The sequence below is a fragment of the Mizuhopecten yessoensis genome, unplaced genomic scaffold (genome assembly GCF_002113885.1).
Source record: "Mizuhopecten yessoensis strain PY_sf001 unplaced genomic scaffold, ASM211388v2 scaffold9833, whole genome shotgun sequence".
Classification (NCBI taxonomy): domain Eukaryota; kingdom Metazoa; phylum Mollusca; class Bivalvia; order Pectinida; family Pectinidae; genus Mizuhopecten; species Mizuhopecten yessoensis.
The window spans coordinates 98,838-115,402 of NW_018408245.1; the positions used below are offsets into that span (position 1 = coordinate 98,838).

Genomic DNA, 16,565 nt, shown 5'->3' on the forward strand with positions numbered 1-16,565 from the left:
GTTATCTCCATTACATGCTTGAGTTATACAGGATTATCTACATTACATGCTCAAGTTATACAGGGTTATCTACATGACATGCTAGAGTTATACAGGGTTATCTACATTCCACGCTCGAGTTATACAGGGTTATCTCCATTACATGCTCGAGTTATACAGGATTATCTACATTACATGCTCAAGTGATACAGGGTTATCTACATTACATGCACGAGTTATAAAGGGTTATCTACATTACATGCACGAGTTATAAAGGGTTATCTACATTACATGCTAGAGTTATACAGGCTTATCTACATTACATGCTCAAGTGATATAGGGATATCTACATTACATGCTCGAGGTATACAGGGTTATCTACATTACACGCTCGAGTTATACAGGGTTAGATGACACTTACATGCTCGAGTTAAACAGCGTTAGATGACACTTACCCTGTGCACTTAGTGAAGAATTTGACATCAAGACCCTCAGCATTCTCTGTTGTAAGTTCCAGTTTGGAAGTAATTTTCTGTCAAAGCAAACGAGTAGAATTATTTTAAAGTTAAGATTGAAACCTGTAAAACATAAAAAGGAAAAAAATACCCAGTCCCCAAAGACGTTTGCATTTATAAAGGGTAGTTGAGTGACCTTGAACTTTGTTCACATATGAGATATAGGAATAACATTTTAACATAAACAGTGCTTGTTAATGACCCTGACCTTCATACACACACAAGGTGCTACATGCATAAACTTACGTCGTAGTTCTGCTGTACAAGTGTTACTATATTGGACGAGTCGTTGGCGAGCTCTCCTGTCACAGAGCCAGCTATAAACTTCTCTAGCTGTTTGTAGGTGGGGAACTGGTCCTTCGTCACAGCAAAGATGATGTTTGTGTTCTTGTCTTTGATGTTAGCAGCTATCTGACTCACCGAGGGATAATCCTATCGAAGCAAATAGAGGAGATTTTACCCAATGACAGATTATCATTCCTATAAAAAGCTAACAGGTAATCCTAGAGGGTAAATACAATTAACCTATGACCAGGTAATCCTAGAGGGTAAATACAATTAACCTATGACCAGGTAATCCTGGAGGGTAAATACAATTAACCTATGACCAGGTAATCCTAGAGGGTAAATACAATTAACCTATGACCAGGTAATCCTAGAGGGTAAATACAATTAACCTATGACCAGGTAATCATTCTGGGTTAAAAGGATTTATCTAGACAGGTAATCATTCTGGGTAAATACAATTTACCGAGACAGGTGATAATTCTGGGTAAACCAATTTACCTACAGAGAGATAATCATACTAGGTAAATTGTTAGTTAAATACAGTTTACCTACAGACTGGGGTAAAAACAGCTGTGGCCAAGGGTGATACTAGTTAACACATGTACACAAATATACCTACAGACTGGGGTAAATACAGCTGTGGCCCAGGCTGATACTAGTTAACACATGTACACAGATATACCTACAGACTGGGGTAAATACAGCTGTGGCCCAGGCTGATACTAGTTAACACATGTACACAGATATACCTACAGACTGGGGTAAATACAGCTGTGGCCCAGGCTGATACTAGTTAACACATGTACACAGATATACCTACAGACTGGGGTAAATACAGCTGTGGCCCAGGCTGATACTAGTTAACACATGTACACAGATATACCTACAGACTGGGGTAAATACAGCTGTGGCCCAGGCTGATACTAGTTAACACATGTACACAGATATACCTACAGACTGGGGTAAATACAGCTGTGGCCCAGGCTGATACTAGTTAACACATGTACACAGATATACCTACAGACTGGGGTAAATACAGCTGTGGCCCAGGCTGATACTAGTTAACACATGTACACAGATATACCTACAGACTGGGGTAAATACAGCTGTGGCCCAGGCTGATACTAGTTAACACATGTACACAGATATACCTACAGACTGGGGTAAATACAGCTGTGGCCCAGGCTGATACTAGTTAACACATGTACACAGATATACCTACAGACTGGGGTAAATACAGCTGTGGCCCAGGCTGATACTAGTTAACACATGTACACAGATATACCTACAGACTGGGGTAAATACAGCTGTGGCCCAGGCTGATACTAGTTAACACATGTACACAGATATACCTACAGACTGGGGTAAATACAGCTGTGGCCCAGGCTGATACTAGTTAACACATGTACACAGATATACCTACAGACTGGGGTAAATACAGCTGTGGCCCAGGCTGATACTAGTTAACACATGTACACAGATATACCTACAGACTGGGGTAAATACAGCTGTGGCCCAGGCTGATACTAGTTAACACATGTACACAGATATACCTACAGACTGGGGTAAATACAGCTGTGGCCCAGGCTGATACTAGTTAACACATGTACACAGATATACCTACAGACTGGGGTAAATACAGCTGTGGCCCAGGCTGATACTAGTTAACACATGTACACAGATATACCTACAGACTGGGGTAAATACAGCTGTGGCCCAGGCTGATACTAGTTAACACATGTACACAGATATACCTACAGACTGGGGTAAATACAGCTGTGGCCCAGGCTGATACTAGTTAACACATGTACACAGATATACCTACAGACTGGGGTAAATACAGCTGTGGCCCAGGCTGATACTAGTTAACACATGTACACAGATATACCTACAGACTGGGGTAAATACAGCTGTGGCCCAGGCTGATACTAGTTAACACATGTACACAGATATACCTACAGACTGGGGTAAATACAGCTGTGGCCCAGGCTGATACTAGTTAACACATGTACACAGATATACCTACAGACTGGGGTAAATACAGCTGTGGCCCAGGCTGATACTAGTTAACACATGTACACAGATATACCTACAGACTGGGGTAAATACAGCTGTGGCCCAGGCTGATACTAGTTAACACATGTACACAGATATACCTACAGACTGGGGTAAATACAGCTGTGGCCCAGGCTGATACTAATTAACACATGTACACAGATATACCTACAGACTGGGGTAAATACAGCTGTATTCCAGGGTGATACTAGTTAACACATGTACACAGGTAAACCTACAGACTGGGGTAAATACAGCTGTGGCCCAGGGTGATACTAGTTAACACATGTTCACAGATATACCTACAGACTGGGGTAAATACAGCTGTGGCCCAGGGTGATACTAGTTAACACATGTAAACAGATATACCTACAGACTGGGGTAAATACAGCCGTGGCCCAGGGTGATACTAGTTAACACATGTTCACAGATATACCTACAGACTGGGGTAAATACAGCTATGGCCCAGGCTGATACTAGTTAACACATGTACACAGATATACCTACCTGCTCTGTGCTCTTTGTGTATTCATTTGCACTCATGTAACAATTGCCGTCGTTTGGTTTCACGATGCCTCCGAGCTGTGACCAGAAATATATGAATGCGTTAACAAAAAAAAACAAAGACAAATAAGGCAAAATATCACAATTATAATTATCAAATTATTAACGAAAAATTTACAAAAGCTAAGTTTATAACATCAAAAGATGAATTATAATTATTCATAATAAGTGACACTTGACTGACAGAAAATATGCAACTTTTTATAATTTTCACATTATGCTTAGAATCCTGCTACTAGCTACTGAATTGTGAGGACATAATGATATTATATTTCACAAAGAATGTAAATATACTAGTTATGTAAGCTCATGTAAAATATAGGTTAGTAATTATCAATGCATAGAACTATAACTTCAGGATACATGCGTGCAGAGTTACCTCCCCCTGAATTAACTACAAAGCAAGAGCACTACTGTCAATTATCAATTAAGTACAGCATGCCCATACAGAGGCCATCGAGTGTTAAAGTTCTGACATGTTGGAGGCACTCTCTGGACATGTTGTGTACTGAAGGGTTAGTGTACGCATATATAACAGTTCTACGGTTATATATACAACGTACAGTAATGTTATGTTAGCGAGAAACATGCATAAATTAACAGAACCAATCCAGGACAGACAGCACAATCATCTGCCCTGTAAATTACACCCCGACTGAGAAAGGGACATTTTTGCCTATCCAGTAATACATCATTCCTCCCAAACAATCCAATCCTCTATCAACTCTACAAATATTTACAAAAAACATGCAAACTGCAATCCCGAACATCGGCATTCAGTCCTACGAATACTACCATCACATCTACCATCGATCAAAGCTCTAAACAGTCCTACTGTAGTAATATCAAACCTACTCAACATAACAAGTTTCAATATTTTTGACAAAGACCGACCTTTCCGTCACCAGCAAAATGAAAACTTGCGTCCGTAGAAAATAGAAGCATCCTACGAGACGAGGCTCTCCAACCAATGTCTTCCTGAAATTTCGGAGGCCACAACGGTTATTATATATGGTAAAATACAGTAGCAATCATTAAAATAGGTGATTTAAAGGCCTTCTTAAACCTCCCTGAAAACTTGAAAGTCATAACAGTAAATATATATATGACAGAACACAGTAGTAAAGGCAAGCATAAGGTAAGCTTATAATTAATACAGCAAAAAAAGCAGGAATTAAGTCAGCTTAAAAAGGCTAAAGAAGCAAAGACAGTGGAGCCTGTTCTCCCAGCCACCAACAATATTGTTGTTCTGTTATCCAGTGGGTGTTTTAGAGGACAGATTAGCCACTTTCTGTACAATCAGTTGTTTTGTTATCCAGTGGGTGTTTTAGAGGACAGATTAGCCACTTTCTGTACAATCAATTGTTTTGTTATCCAGTGGGAGTTTTAGAGGACATATTGGCCACTTCCTGTACAATCAATTGTTTTGTTATCCAGTGGGAGTTTTAGAGGACATATTGGCCACTTCCTGTACAATCAATTGTTTTGTTATCCAGTGGGAGTTTTAGAGGACAGATTGGCCACTTCCTGTACAATCAGTTGTTCTGTTATCCAGTGGCTGTTTTAGAGGACATATTGGCCACTTCCTGTACAATCAGTTGTTCTGTTATCCAGTGGGTGTTTTAGAGGACATATTGGCCACTTCCTGTACAATCAGTTGTTCTGGTATCCAGTGGTAGTTTTAGAGGACAGATTGGCCACTTCCTGTACAATCAGTTGTTCTGGTATCCAGTGGGTGTTTTAGAGGACAGATTGGCCACGTTTTTCTATAAAATTGTCCCAGTAATTAACATACCAAACAGTCCAACCCAATTTACCGCTTGTTTACCCATTCACTCCTAAAGTCACATTTGAACTTTACCAAATAAAAGACTGGGCAAGTCCAGTCCAAATATGTAGGGTTGAATGAGTTAATGACAGTAGATCGATCATCTACTAGATATCCCACTGGCTTGGTTATCTACTGGAAACAACTGTGACTGGATTATAAAAAGGCTCCACTGTATTATGTCAGCTTAAACAAAATGAAGAAAGTTCAGTATAAAAGATGACCAGATTGAATGGAGTGTGCTATTCTTGTTCTCATTTCCCCTTGACATGTGACCTTTGTAACCTTGACCTGTGACCTTTGCAAACATTCATGGGGACAATGTGATAGTTTTATTGAGGTTACAATCTACACCACATTGGTCAGTAACAAAATGAAAAGTCCAATTAGAGTTTCCTCACTTGACCTCATATGCTTTATTTTAGTAATCATTCATTTATTTACAAATGAACTTTTTTGTAGCGCAGTAGTTGGATGGGACCTAGGCCTTTAGAACTAGGCAGAATGAGTAGTGTACCTCCTAATTACGAATTTTCTTCATAAATCCCAAAAGAATATTACAAACTATACAGTGCAAGATGATTGACACAATAAGGTCAAGGTCAGGCCTAGGTTGTTCATTTCATGATCACAGCTGACATTACGTGACGAACAGAACAATAGTCACACCACTGGGAGGAAACATGTACAGATCTCTGTAAGCTCGTCTCTTCAGTGTTGGATCTGAGACCAAGACAAACACACCCACAGTTTGAATTTGTGTATTAAAAGATTTAATAGAGACACCATAAGTCCAGACAAAACGTTTCAACCCCAGCCCCACTATTGTTTTATTAGAGGACGACCTGTAGTCTGTCAAGGGAGAAACAAAAAAGATAAGAAAACTCTTTGTTAAGAGAAAATGTTTGAAGCTGTAAAAACATATTTCCTTTATAAAACAAGCTGACCTCCTGCCAAATCTGCAATCACGTGAGCATGTGTTATTGTACCCGGATTTAAGATGTGTCTGTTCCTTCAACTAAGGAATTAGATTCATGACAATTGGTCTTTTCCTCCGCCATGAAATAAGACATTTACCGGTAATATATTGTGACACTGTCACTGAGAAAAAAGACATACACCAGTAATATATTGAGACACTGTCACTTAAATCGTCAGATTGCCTCCATATGTAGCCGAGTTGGCAGTGGGTCTACTTAGTAATGCTACACACGTAGCCGAGTTGGCAGTGGGTCTACTTAGTAATGCTACACACGTAGCCGAGTTGGCAGTGGGTCTACTTAGTAATGCTACACACGTAGCCGAGTTAACTGTGTTAGTCCGCCACACTTGTTGACGGAGGTCAGCGCCTCCTAGTGGCCAGTCAGGGCAGACAAACCTTTCCATCTCCTGCATAGTGAAAGTCGGCATCTGTAGAGAATAGCAACATACGTCGCGAGGCTGCCCTCCATCCAATCTGCTCCTAAATTGTCATAATTATACTGGGTTCATGCTTGATCAATCAGGACTCCGGATCCGCAATCACAAAACTTTACTTCTTTAAGAATGTTTTCATTTCTCACAATCTAACTTATTTTAACTGCTTAATTTCCTCAAATGTTTATTAGATAGTAAAAAATATTATGAAAATATGTTATGAAATCACTTTGTGATTTGTACAGCAGATGAGAGGAAAAGTGAAATTGAAGAATATTGAGAAATACATGTGTAAGAACGCTCTTACAGTTGAAAAGTTTCACGATAATGTGGCCAGGCAGTCAAATGTAAATAAAAACATGATCCAAGTTTTTATAAATTTAGTTTTTTCATTTCTAATCTACAATTTGTATATATCTTTTCTTGTATGGTATCGTGATCTTAAAGAAAATAGATTTAAAGCAAAAAAAATCTAAATACGCATAGTGCATGTAAAAACAAAGCATGCATCAAGAAAAAAATGAAAAAATGAAAAAAATGTAACTTTTACTTTGATCAGCCTTTAGTTTTAACTAGAATTAAATCTTCTGGAGACCTACAAACAACAGAGGAACCCTACAGCGAGCTCCGTATGGAGCGGTGTTGGAGACAAGATAATAGGCACCAATCCGTCCTACGGAAGCCCACCATCACAGCCTTACCTTAGATCATCCCATCAATGTTGTGTGGTCAAAACAATATTTTGTAAAGATTTTATACACAACAACACAAAGTATTTATATCTTCAAATTGGATAGATTTCAATAATTCCCTGAAAACTATTCACAAAAGTTAAATAATTATCAACAGAAACAAATTTAACAATTGTCTATCGATCCTGAACTTTATTTTTCCTAAGGCACTCATTGTACTGATGTTTGCTGGTTTCATGTTTCTTCTTATATATATATATACGATATATATATGGGGCAAAGAAGTAATTCCAACAGTGTGGACAAGTTTAGGTTGTCAAATTTTCGGAGCGATCCGCTCCTTTTTCAAGACACAGTGAAACAGAACAGTTACATGTACATATACATCATATTACAAGAAGATAGAATTGATATACTATAATTGAAAATATAGATATAAATCAGTAGAAAACTTTAAACACAAACATTGATGCTCTGTGACGCATTGATCAACATTACTAATGTAACAACCCATTCACAGTAAAATTACTAAGATTTTTACGGTAAATTAGGTCAATTTTGTGAAAATTGATTCTCTTACGATTTTTTACCTTTTTAAAAACAAAATTCAAATTTAATTTTGAGATGTTTTGAATGCAAAGAACTATTTGCTACATATAAATTTGTTCTACATCAACATTCAACAAAACATCTATGTCAACCAGAAATCGCTGACCAGCAGTTGACCACATTCTGACCAGTAATTTTTCTCTGACCAGCAGTTGACAACATCCTAACCAGTAATTTTTTCTCTGACCAGCAGCTGACCACATTCTGACCGGTACGTTTTCTATGATCAGCTGTTGACTCTACTTACTTCACACACAAGGCTCTGCATGATGGCGTCAAATCCTCCCTCAGGAGCGTCCAGGTTACCAGACACCTTGGCAGCTCGTACCTCTGTCTAATGACAAGCAGGGAACAAGTTATTAGTGTTTATATCTGTTGTAAAGCAAGTATGGCTTCAAATATATCATGGTATGATGCTTAAAATACGAAACATACATATGTATGTATCTAAGTATCATACCGTGATACATATCGTATCGTGAGGTAGGTGTGTTGTATATCACAATACACATATCTGCTTCATAATAATTGAGTGCAGGAGTTTTGTCATAGACATACATAGTAAATACTGTCAAAATAGACATACATAGTAAATACTGTCAAAATAGACATACATAGTAAATACTGTCAAAATAGACATACATAGTAAATACTGTCAAAATAGACATACATAGTAAATACTGTCAAAATAGACATACATAGTAAATACTGTCAAAATAGACTTTTGAATGATTTTTAATACTTTTGCAGTGGCCCACATCTTTATTCAAGGTTTCTAAAACAAGTTTTATAAATATGATAAAATATGATATATCATTGCAACCCTAGTATACACATGACTTAAGTATTGAGTACTGGCTTGGATAACGTGTATGAAAATGTCAAAGTGTCTATGAAAAGAGAAGGTAAGAACATACATATTTTGTAACTTTGTTTTAAATTGGCCTGAAGGAAATTAAGATATTGAAAATATCACTTCCAATCAGAAAATATTAGGTGGACATCTTGCATCTCAAATCACACAAGTTAACAAATGGTTATGAGATGATAATTTGCACCAAGTTGATAAATACTTCCTTAATTAGCTTCAGAAATTGAAATGATTTTGTCCCACTTTCGATACTGAACCTCACACTGCTCCGTACCAAAGGAATGTCAACCCTTCATTTACACAACACTGAATCCCATTCATTTCAATGCAGAATTAGGTCAACATTTCATTTATATCTTAAGAGACTTATTAGGTTTTCAAAGATGGACTCTTATTTTACATTCTGGACAATGTAACCTTAAAATTATTAGTTTATCCCTTAGCCTTAGAACACTCCATGGCAAATTCAGTCAAATTCGTTTCATTAATGGTTTAATAAGGAGAGTTTTAGAAAAAACAAACATTTTCTCTTTTGGATCTGAATATCTGTCTTGAGAGGAGACAGCTTTCATTTTTAAACAATACTGAATTTAGCTTGATCCAGGGATGCTTCGATTCATGCCTTTGGTCAAAATGTCTTCACCTGCACTTCAGGAAAAGTGTTTTAAAAGATTTCTGTTTCCTCTTTTTGGCTGCTCCCCTCTGCCCTAGAGATTGGCAGGGACTATATATTGTATGCATCAACAAATTCCCTTGGCCCAGGGATGGTACCGTGTACATATAAAATTAGGTAACAAATCACTTAAACGGTACTAAAGTGGTCTTGTAAGATTTACCACTTTTGGTCATTATGTCTTTATCCCAGGTCAGGAGGAGGGAGAGACATGAGAAAGGCTGACAGTACTGTGTGTAAATACTTACTGCAAATCTGGTAGTGTCCTTGTCAAGTTTGAGTACTGTGCGTAAAAACCTATTGCAAATCTGGTAGTGTCCTTGTCAAGCTTGAGTACTGTGTGTAAATACTTACTGCAAATCTGGTAGTGTCCTTATCAAGTTTAAGTACTGTGTGTAAAAACCTATTGCAAACCTGGTAGTGTCCTTGTCAAGTTTGAGTACTGTGCGTAAAAACCTATTGCAAATCTGGTAGTGTCCTTGTCAAGCTTGAGTACTGTGTGTAAATACTTACTGCAAATCTGTTAGTGTCCTTGTCAAGTTTGAGTACTGTGTGTAAAAACTTACTGCAAATCTGTAGTGTTCTTGTCAAGATTGAGTACTGTGTGTAAATACTTACTGCAAATCTGGTAGTGTCCTTGTCAAGTGTGAGTACTGTGTGTAAATACTTACTGCAAATCTGGTAGTGTCCTTATCAATTTTAAGTACTGTGTGTAAAAACCTATTGCAAATCAGGTAGTGTCCGTGTCAAGTTTGAGTACTGTGTGTAAAAACTTACTGCAAATCTGGTAGTGTCCTTGTCAAGTGTGAGTACTGTGTGTAAATACTTACTGCAAATCTGGTAGTGTCCTTATCAAGTTTAAGTACTGTGTGTAAAAACCTATTGCAAACCTGGTAGTGTCCTTGTCAAGTTTGAGTACTGTGCGTAAAAACCTATTGCAAATCTGGTAGTGTCCTTGTCAAGTTTGAGTACCGTGTGTAAAAACCTATTGCAAATCTGGTAGTGTCCTTGTCAAGTTTGAGTACTGTGCGTAAAAACCTATTGCAAATCTGGTAGTGTCCTTGCCAAGTTTGAGTACTGTGTGTAAATACTTACTGCAAATCTGGTAGTGTCCTTGTCAAGTGTGAGTACTGTGTGTAAATACTTACTGCAAATCTGGTAGTGTCCTTGTAAAGTTTGAGTACTGTGTGTAAATACTTACTGCAAATCTGGTAGTGTCCTTGTCAAGTGTGAGTACTGTGTGTAAATACTTACTGCAAATCTGGTAGTGTCCTTGTCAAGTTTGAGTCCTGTGTGTAAAAACCTATTGCAAATCTGGTAGTGTCCTTGTCAATTTTAAGTACTGTGTGTAAAAACCTATTGCAAATCAGGTAGTGTCCGTGTCAAGTTTGAGTACTGTGTGTAAAAACTTACTGCAAATCTGTAGTGTTCTTGTCAAGATTGAGTACTGTGTGTAAATACTTACTGCAAATCTGGTAGTGTCCTTGTAAAGTTTGAGTACTGTGTGTAAATACTTACTGCAAATCTGGTAGTGTCCTTGTCAAGTTTGAGCTGATTTTTGAAGCCATATGGGGGATCACATCCAGGACAAGGGCTGTTCAATCTGAAAATAGAGATAAGTTTTAAGGACAGGCTTTTTACAAACAGAGTTGCACAACATGAAGATTCCATCCGTTTGACAATTTAGTGATTAAAAATTAGCAAAATCATGCAGACAAAATTTGGTGCAATAACTGTGATTTTTTTTTCTTCAATTTTCTCTACAATATTGTTCAAAAGGATTTGCCTGCCTCATAGCTACAATTTGCAAATATGAATCGGTTATTATTTTCGAGAAGAAATACCCAACAGACCTTTTTGATGGGGAAAGATAAAGTTTTTATATTTACAAATGTAATACAGCATATAGATATATTTAAAGAAGGTATTGAAAAGGTCGACAGAGTCCCAAGTTTTCTGTGATGTTGTAGTAACAACAGTCCCAATATTTCTAAGATGTAGCTAGCTAGTTAGAAAGAAAACAGACGGTTAGAGGTTCTAGACCGTTATAGTGGGCGAAAATAGAGGTTATGTACAGGAGTTTTATGTTACACGTAGAGGGTCAAAAAAGGGGAGTCAGGACTATACATATTACTGCACTGGTCTATATATAGCTTACATAAATCTTATACTAGTTTGCACTATTTTTCTTTTCAAAAACAGCTCTACATTTACTACAGTTGAACAAGTATACTGCTAACAGAATGACATCTGCCACTCTCGCTGATCCAGGTAACCCCGCCTACACGTCATGCTGTGTAGCTCTATCCTAGAAAGTCGTCCACACCAACTGGACAATTTGACAATCTAAATCAGATTTTATTCATGCAACATCTCATCTATTTCTAAACCAACTAGAGAATCTGAAGCTATATGCTGCCATGCAGAGATATTAGCTCTCACAATCCTACATGCACTGGTCAGACAGGTCTCCAATACAGGATTCTGACACTGCTCTGTGGCAACAGGTTGGATGTTATCGTTATACTTAGGTACGGTATAAAACTGTCCATCCATCCATAACACATAATGTAGTACATTTCACATTGAGAGACTTTACTTAACATTGAGAGACTGTCTAGAACATTTTGTAGCAGATTTTATGTAAATTTATTAAACCTTTATCTCATATAGCATTTTGTCAGGGATCTTATTCAATTTGTAGCATACAGATCTTATCTATTATATAAAAAAATATATTTTTTTATATAGTATAGCAAAGAGATCTTATTTATTATATAGCAAACAGATATTTTTTTTATTATATAGCAAATAGATTTTATATTAGTGTAGAGAACAGATTTTATATGATTGAGATTTATATAACATTAGGTATAAAGATTTATATACATTTTAGTAATATGAAAAGATTTCGTTAGAATATAAACATATGTATACAGATCAGTTACTGAGAAATCATTGTTAAGAATATAATGGGAGTGGGGGAGGGAGGGATCAGTTGAAAATGACCATCCACTGACCATTCATTACGGAAAATTGACGTAAAATGAACATCAGACACACCACATTATTTAGTTTTTGTGAGGTATATACACACAACATAGGTACACTTAATTAAGGATGTGCTCCCCAAGCACAGTCCACCAGTGAATACACATCATTGGTGCAGGGTTCACACTAAATCCAACCACACAAATTGCAACCAGTTCCCAACGTCTGCAACCTTAAAATATTGTATTGTTTTCACAAGTTTTTAGCACGAACACCTGCAATATTATAACTTCTAATACCAAACTCGTTTTCACTTTTTGCTTAAAAAGATACATTTACAAGTAAACTGTAGAATAGATGATTTGATATAAAGCATTCATACATGTAGGTATAGAGAGATCAGCCAAAGCTGTACAGGTATATAGCCATGCATGAGTTAGCTGTCGTCATACCAAAACCTCCATACAGTATACTCTACAATTCAATGTATACCACAATGTCTCATACCAAAACCCTTGGATGTAGTACCCCACAATGTCTCATACCAAAACCCTTGGATGTAGTACCCCACAATGTCTTATACCAAAACCCTTGGATGTAGTACCCCAAAATGTTTCATACCAAAACCCTTTGATGTAGTACCCCACAATGTCTTATACCAAAACCCTTGGATGTAGTACCCCACAATGTCTTATACAAAAACCCTTGGATGTAGTACCCCACAATGTCGCATACCAAAACCCTTGGATGTAGTACTCCACAATGTCTTATACCAAAACCCTTGTATGTAGTACCCCACAATGTCTTATACCAAAACCCTTGGATGTAGTACCCACAATGTCTCATACCAAAACCCTTGGATGTAGTATCCCACAATGTCTTATACCAAAACCCTTGGATGTAGTGCCCCACAATGTCTTATACCAAAACCCTTGGATGTAGTGCCCCACAATGTCTTATACCAATACCCTTGGATGTAGTACCCCACAATGTCTCATACCAAAACCCTTGGATGTAGTACTCCACAATGTCTTATACCAAAACCCTTGGATGTAGTGCCCCACAATGTCTTATACCAAAACCCTTGGATGTAGTACCCACAATGTCTCATACCAAAACCCTTGGATGTAGTACCCCACCATGTCTCAGACCAAAACCCTTGGATGCAGTACCCCACAATGTCTTATAACAATACCCTTGGATGTAGTACCCCACAATGTCTCATACCAAAACCCTTGGATGTAGTACCCCACAATGTCTCATACCATAACCCTTGGATGTAGTACCCCACAATGTCTTATACCAATACCCTTGGATGTAATACCCCACCATGTCTCAGATCAAAACCCTTGGATGTAGTACCCCACAATGTCTCATACCAAAACCCTTGGATGTAGTACCCCACCATGTCCAGACCAAAACCCTTGAATGTAGTACCCAACCAATTCTCATACCAAAAACCTTGGATGTAGTACCCCACAATGTCTCGGACCAAAACCCTTGGATGTAGTACCCCACCATGTCTTATACCAAAACCCTAACACATGGTACCCCACAATGTCTCATACCTAAACCCTTGGATGTAGTACCCACAATGTCTCAGACCAAAACCCTTACACGTGGTACCCCACAATATCCCATACTGAAACCCTTACATACAGTATACCCTTAAATGTCTCATACAAAAATCTCCACAGGTAGTAACGAATATGGCATACTGAAATCTTAAATTGAAGTACTCCCAAAATGTTACATATCAAAATCTTCACATGTAGTACCTGATAATGTTTCATGATAGTAAGACCCCTATAAACCTCATTATCATCATACTCTACCTAGCATAAACTACACAAAATATACAACTACCCAAACAAATATTATGTATAATATACGACACTGTATCATTGTACTAAACTCAGGACTTGTTATTGTGCCTCTTGGTCGGGCGTAGTGGACTGTTCCACCACTTACCATGGTAGGGCGTAGTGGACTGTTCCACCACTTACCATGCTGCATCGATTCAGACTCGTAGTACAACAAAATGTCCGACTTAGAACCCTTGTCATGCATAACTGCACAAAATGTAACAAATTATTGAAATATAACTAGAAAAACATCATTTTTCAACTGTATACGGTGCACATTTCAAGTTGGCTCCAAATATAACAGGAAAGGAAAAATGCAATGGCCTGATCGGGACTCGAACTCAAGACCTTTTAACTCTGGAGGGACGCTTACACATTGGCAACGTTTACAGTGACAATGGTACAATGGAGGAAGAGACAGAAAGATTAGCTTCCTGCTGCTCTACCACTGTTTCTTGTGCTAACTCATTCACCCCTGAAGTCACATTTGAACCCTTCCAATTCAAAGGTTGGAATAGTTCATTATGAAACTCCAGGGATGAATGAATTAAAATCTGTCTCTAAGTTACAATTAACAAATAACTAACGTCAGGATTTCCCCTGCATACATTTATCATTAATATGGGCAAACTTTTGCTTCTTTCGATATGAGATTTAATATTTTTTCTTTCATTTCACTAATACGAAAGGCTTAAGAAAATCCAATTTTCTATGAGAAGAAATAAAGAGAAAAAGTGGAGTAACAGTGGATTTAGACTTCCAATATGTATTCAATTTCCCCTCCTAGTGGCGATTCCCCGAAACAGCTGAGAGAAACAGTGAGTACTTGTGGAGTATGAAACGTATTTGTGGTATGAGGTTGGTGTGACATGGCTTGTATACATGATAGCCACAGGCTTTATGCTCCCCAGTGCAAGCAGTGCAGAACAGCATGAACACTTACGTCGGTTTTATCGAACCAGGTTCCCTGTTTTATAATAAAATTACACAACAAGCATGAAGCACAAGACAGACACAAACAAGGGAGATAATCGAGTCCATGGCTTTGTGTTCCCGTCAGAGTTACTTCTAGTTAGTCCTGTATATCTTTTTTGTAATATTCTAAATGAGTTCCGATACCTTTGCCACCTATAAATGCGGTACCACTGGTACAAATTTTCAGTAATGTTGGTTGTCATTATTCTTTTGTCAGCAAACATTTTTTTCCAAAACTTTAATTTGAAAGATAGTGAGGATAATATATAAGTTAAGTTATTACTCTAAGAGCTTGATCATGATAACATTCAGAAAGCTTCTGTTATAAAACAGCATTAATCATCAGCCCAGCCACTTTCTTTTCCAGTTTAAATAGGCAGGAAAGTGTTGACATCATTATAATTTGTATGGAAACATAAAGAAAAATTCCTAAACACACCTACTGTATAAAGTGGGACAACCAGCAGGATGTTTTATATTTTGTCATTAACCTTTTCACCCCTATGTTCCTTCAGTAGATTCTACTGTGTACTGATCTGGTTCAGTCTATTTCGATCTACAGTGGTAAAGATTTAAATATGTACACCAGAAGTAACTCTGAACTGTATGAAAACAAAACCAAATATCAATATACGGCATATCAAAACCACTTAGCGGCAAAACCAAGAAATGTTCAAAAGTTTACCAGGCAGCAGTAAAATCATAAATACTCGATACATTGTTCACTGGAAAGTAAACATGTGCTAGTGATTTCTAGTGTGAAATATTTTGGTTTTGCCTTCAAAAGCGTAAAACAAAATCTGAAAATAAATGAATATAGTCAAACAAAATGCTACAGCAGTGATGGAATTAAGTCGAACAATAGGTCAAAGTCTCACAATACTGTCAGTCTAAATATAGGACAAAGTCTCACAATACCGTCAGTCTAAATATAGGACAAAGTCTCACAATACCGTCCGTCTAAATATAGGGTAAAGTCTCACAATACCGTCGGTCTAAATATAGGGTAAAGTCTCACAATACCGTCAGTCTAAATATAGGACAAAGTCTCAAAATACTGTCAGTCTAAATATAGGGTAAAGTCTCACAATACCGTCGGTCTAAATATAGGGTAAAGTCTCACAATACCGTCGGTCTAAATATAGGACAAAGTCTCACAATACCGTCCGTCTAAATATAGGGTAAAGTCTCACAATACCGTCAGTCTAAATATAAGGTAAAGTTTCACAATACCGTCAGTCTAA

The 16,565-nt window shown here is 37.5% G+C and overlaps 1 protein-coding gene across 3 annotated transcripts in view; it reads right to left on the reverse strand.

Annotated features, from left to right (window-relative positions):
* LOC110458807 (integrin beta-PS-like) overlaps positions 1 to 16,565 on the reverse strand; it is a 51,393-nt gene that overhangs the window by 19,630 nt on the left and 15,198 nt on the right. The window contains exons 8-14 of one of the 3 annotated variants that reach the window (XM_021510721.1): positions 15,290 to 15,313; positions 11,009 to 11,093; positions 8,194 to 8,280; positions 4,296 to 4,379; positions 3,345 to 3,419; positions 741 to 926; positions 435 to 511 (exon numbers count right to left, since the gene is read on the reverse strand). In XM_021510721.1, coding sequence (XP_021366396.1) covers positions 435 to 511; positions 741 to 926; positions 3,345 to 3,419; positions 4,296 to 4,379; positions 8,194 to 8,280; positions 11,009 to 11,093; positions 15,290 to 15,313 — 618 coding nt within the window. Of the gene's footprint in view, positions 1 to 434; positions 512 to 740; positions 927 to 3,344; positions 3,420 to 4,295; positions 4,380 to 6,607; positions 6,692 to 8,193; positions 8,281 to 11,008; positions 11,094 to 15,289; positions 15,314 to 16,565 lie in introns of all 3 variants that reach the window. The other 2 variants (XM_021510720.1, XM_021510722.1) reach the window with 2 other exon arrangements.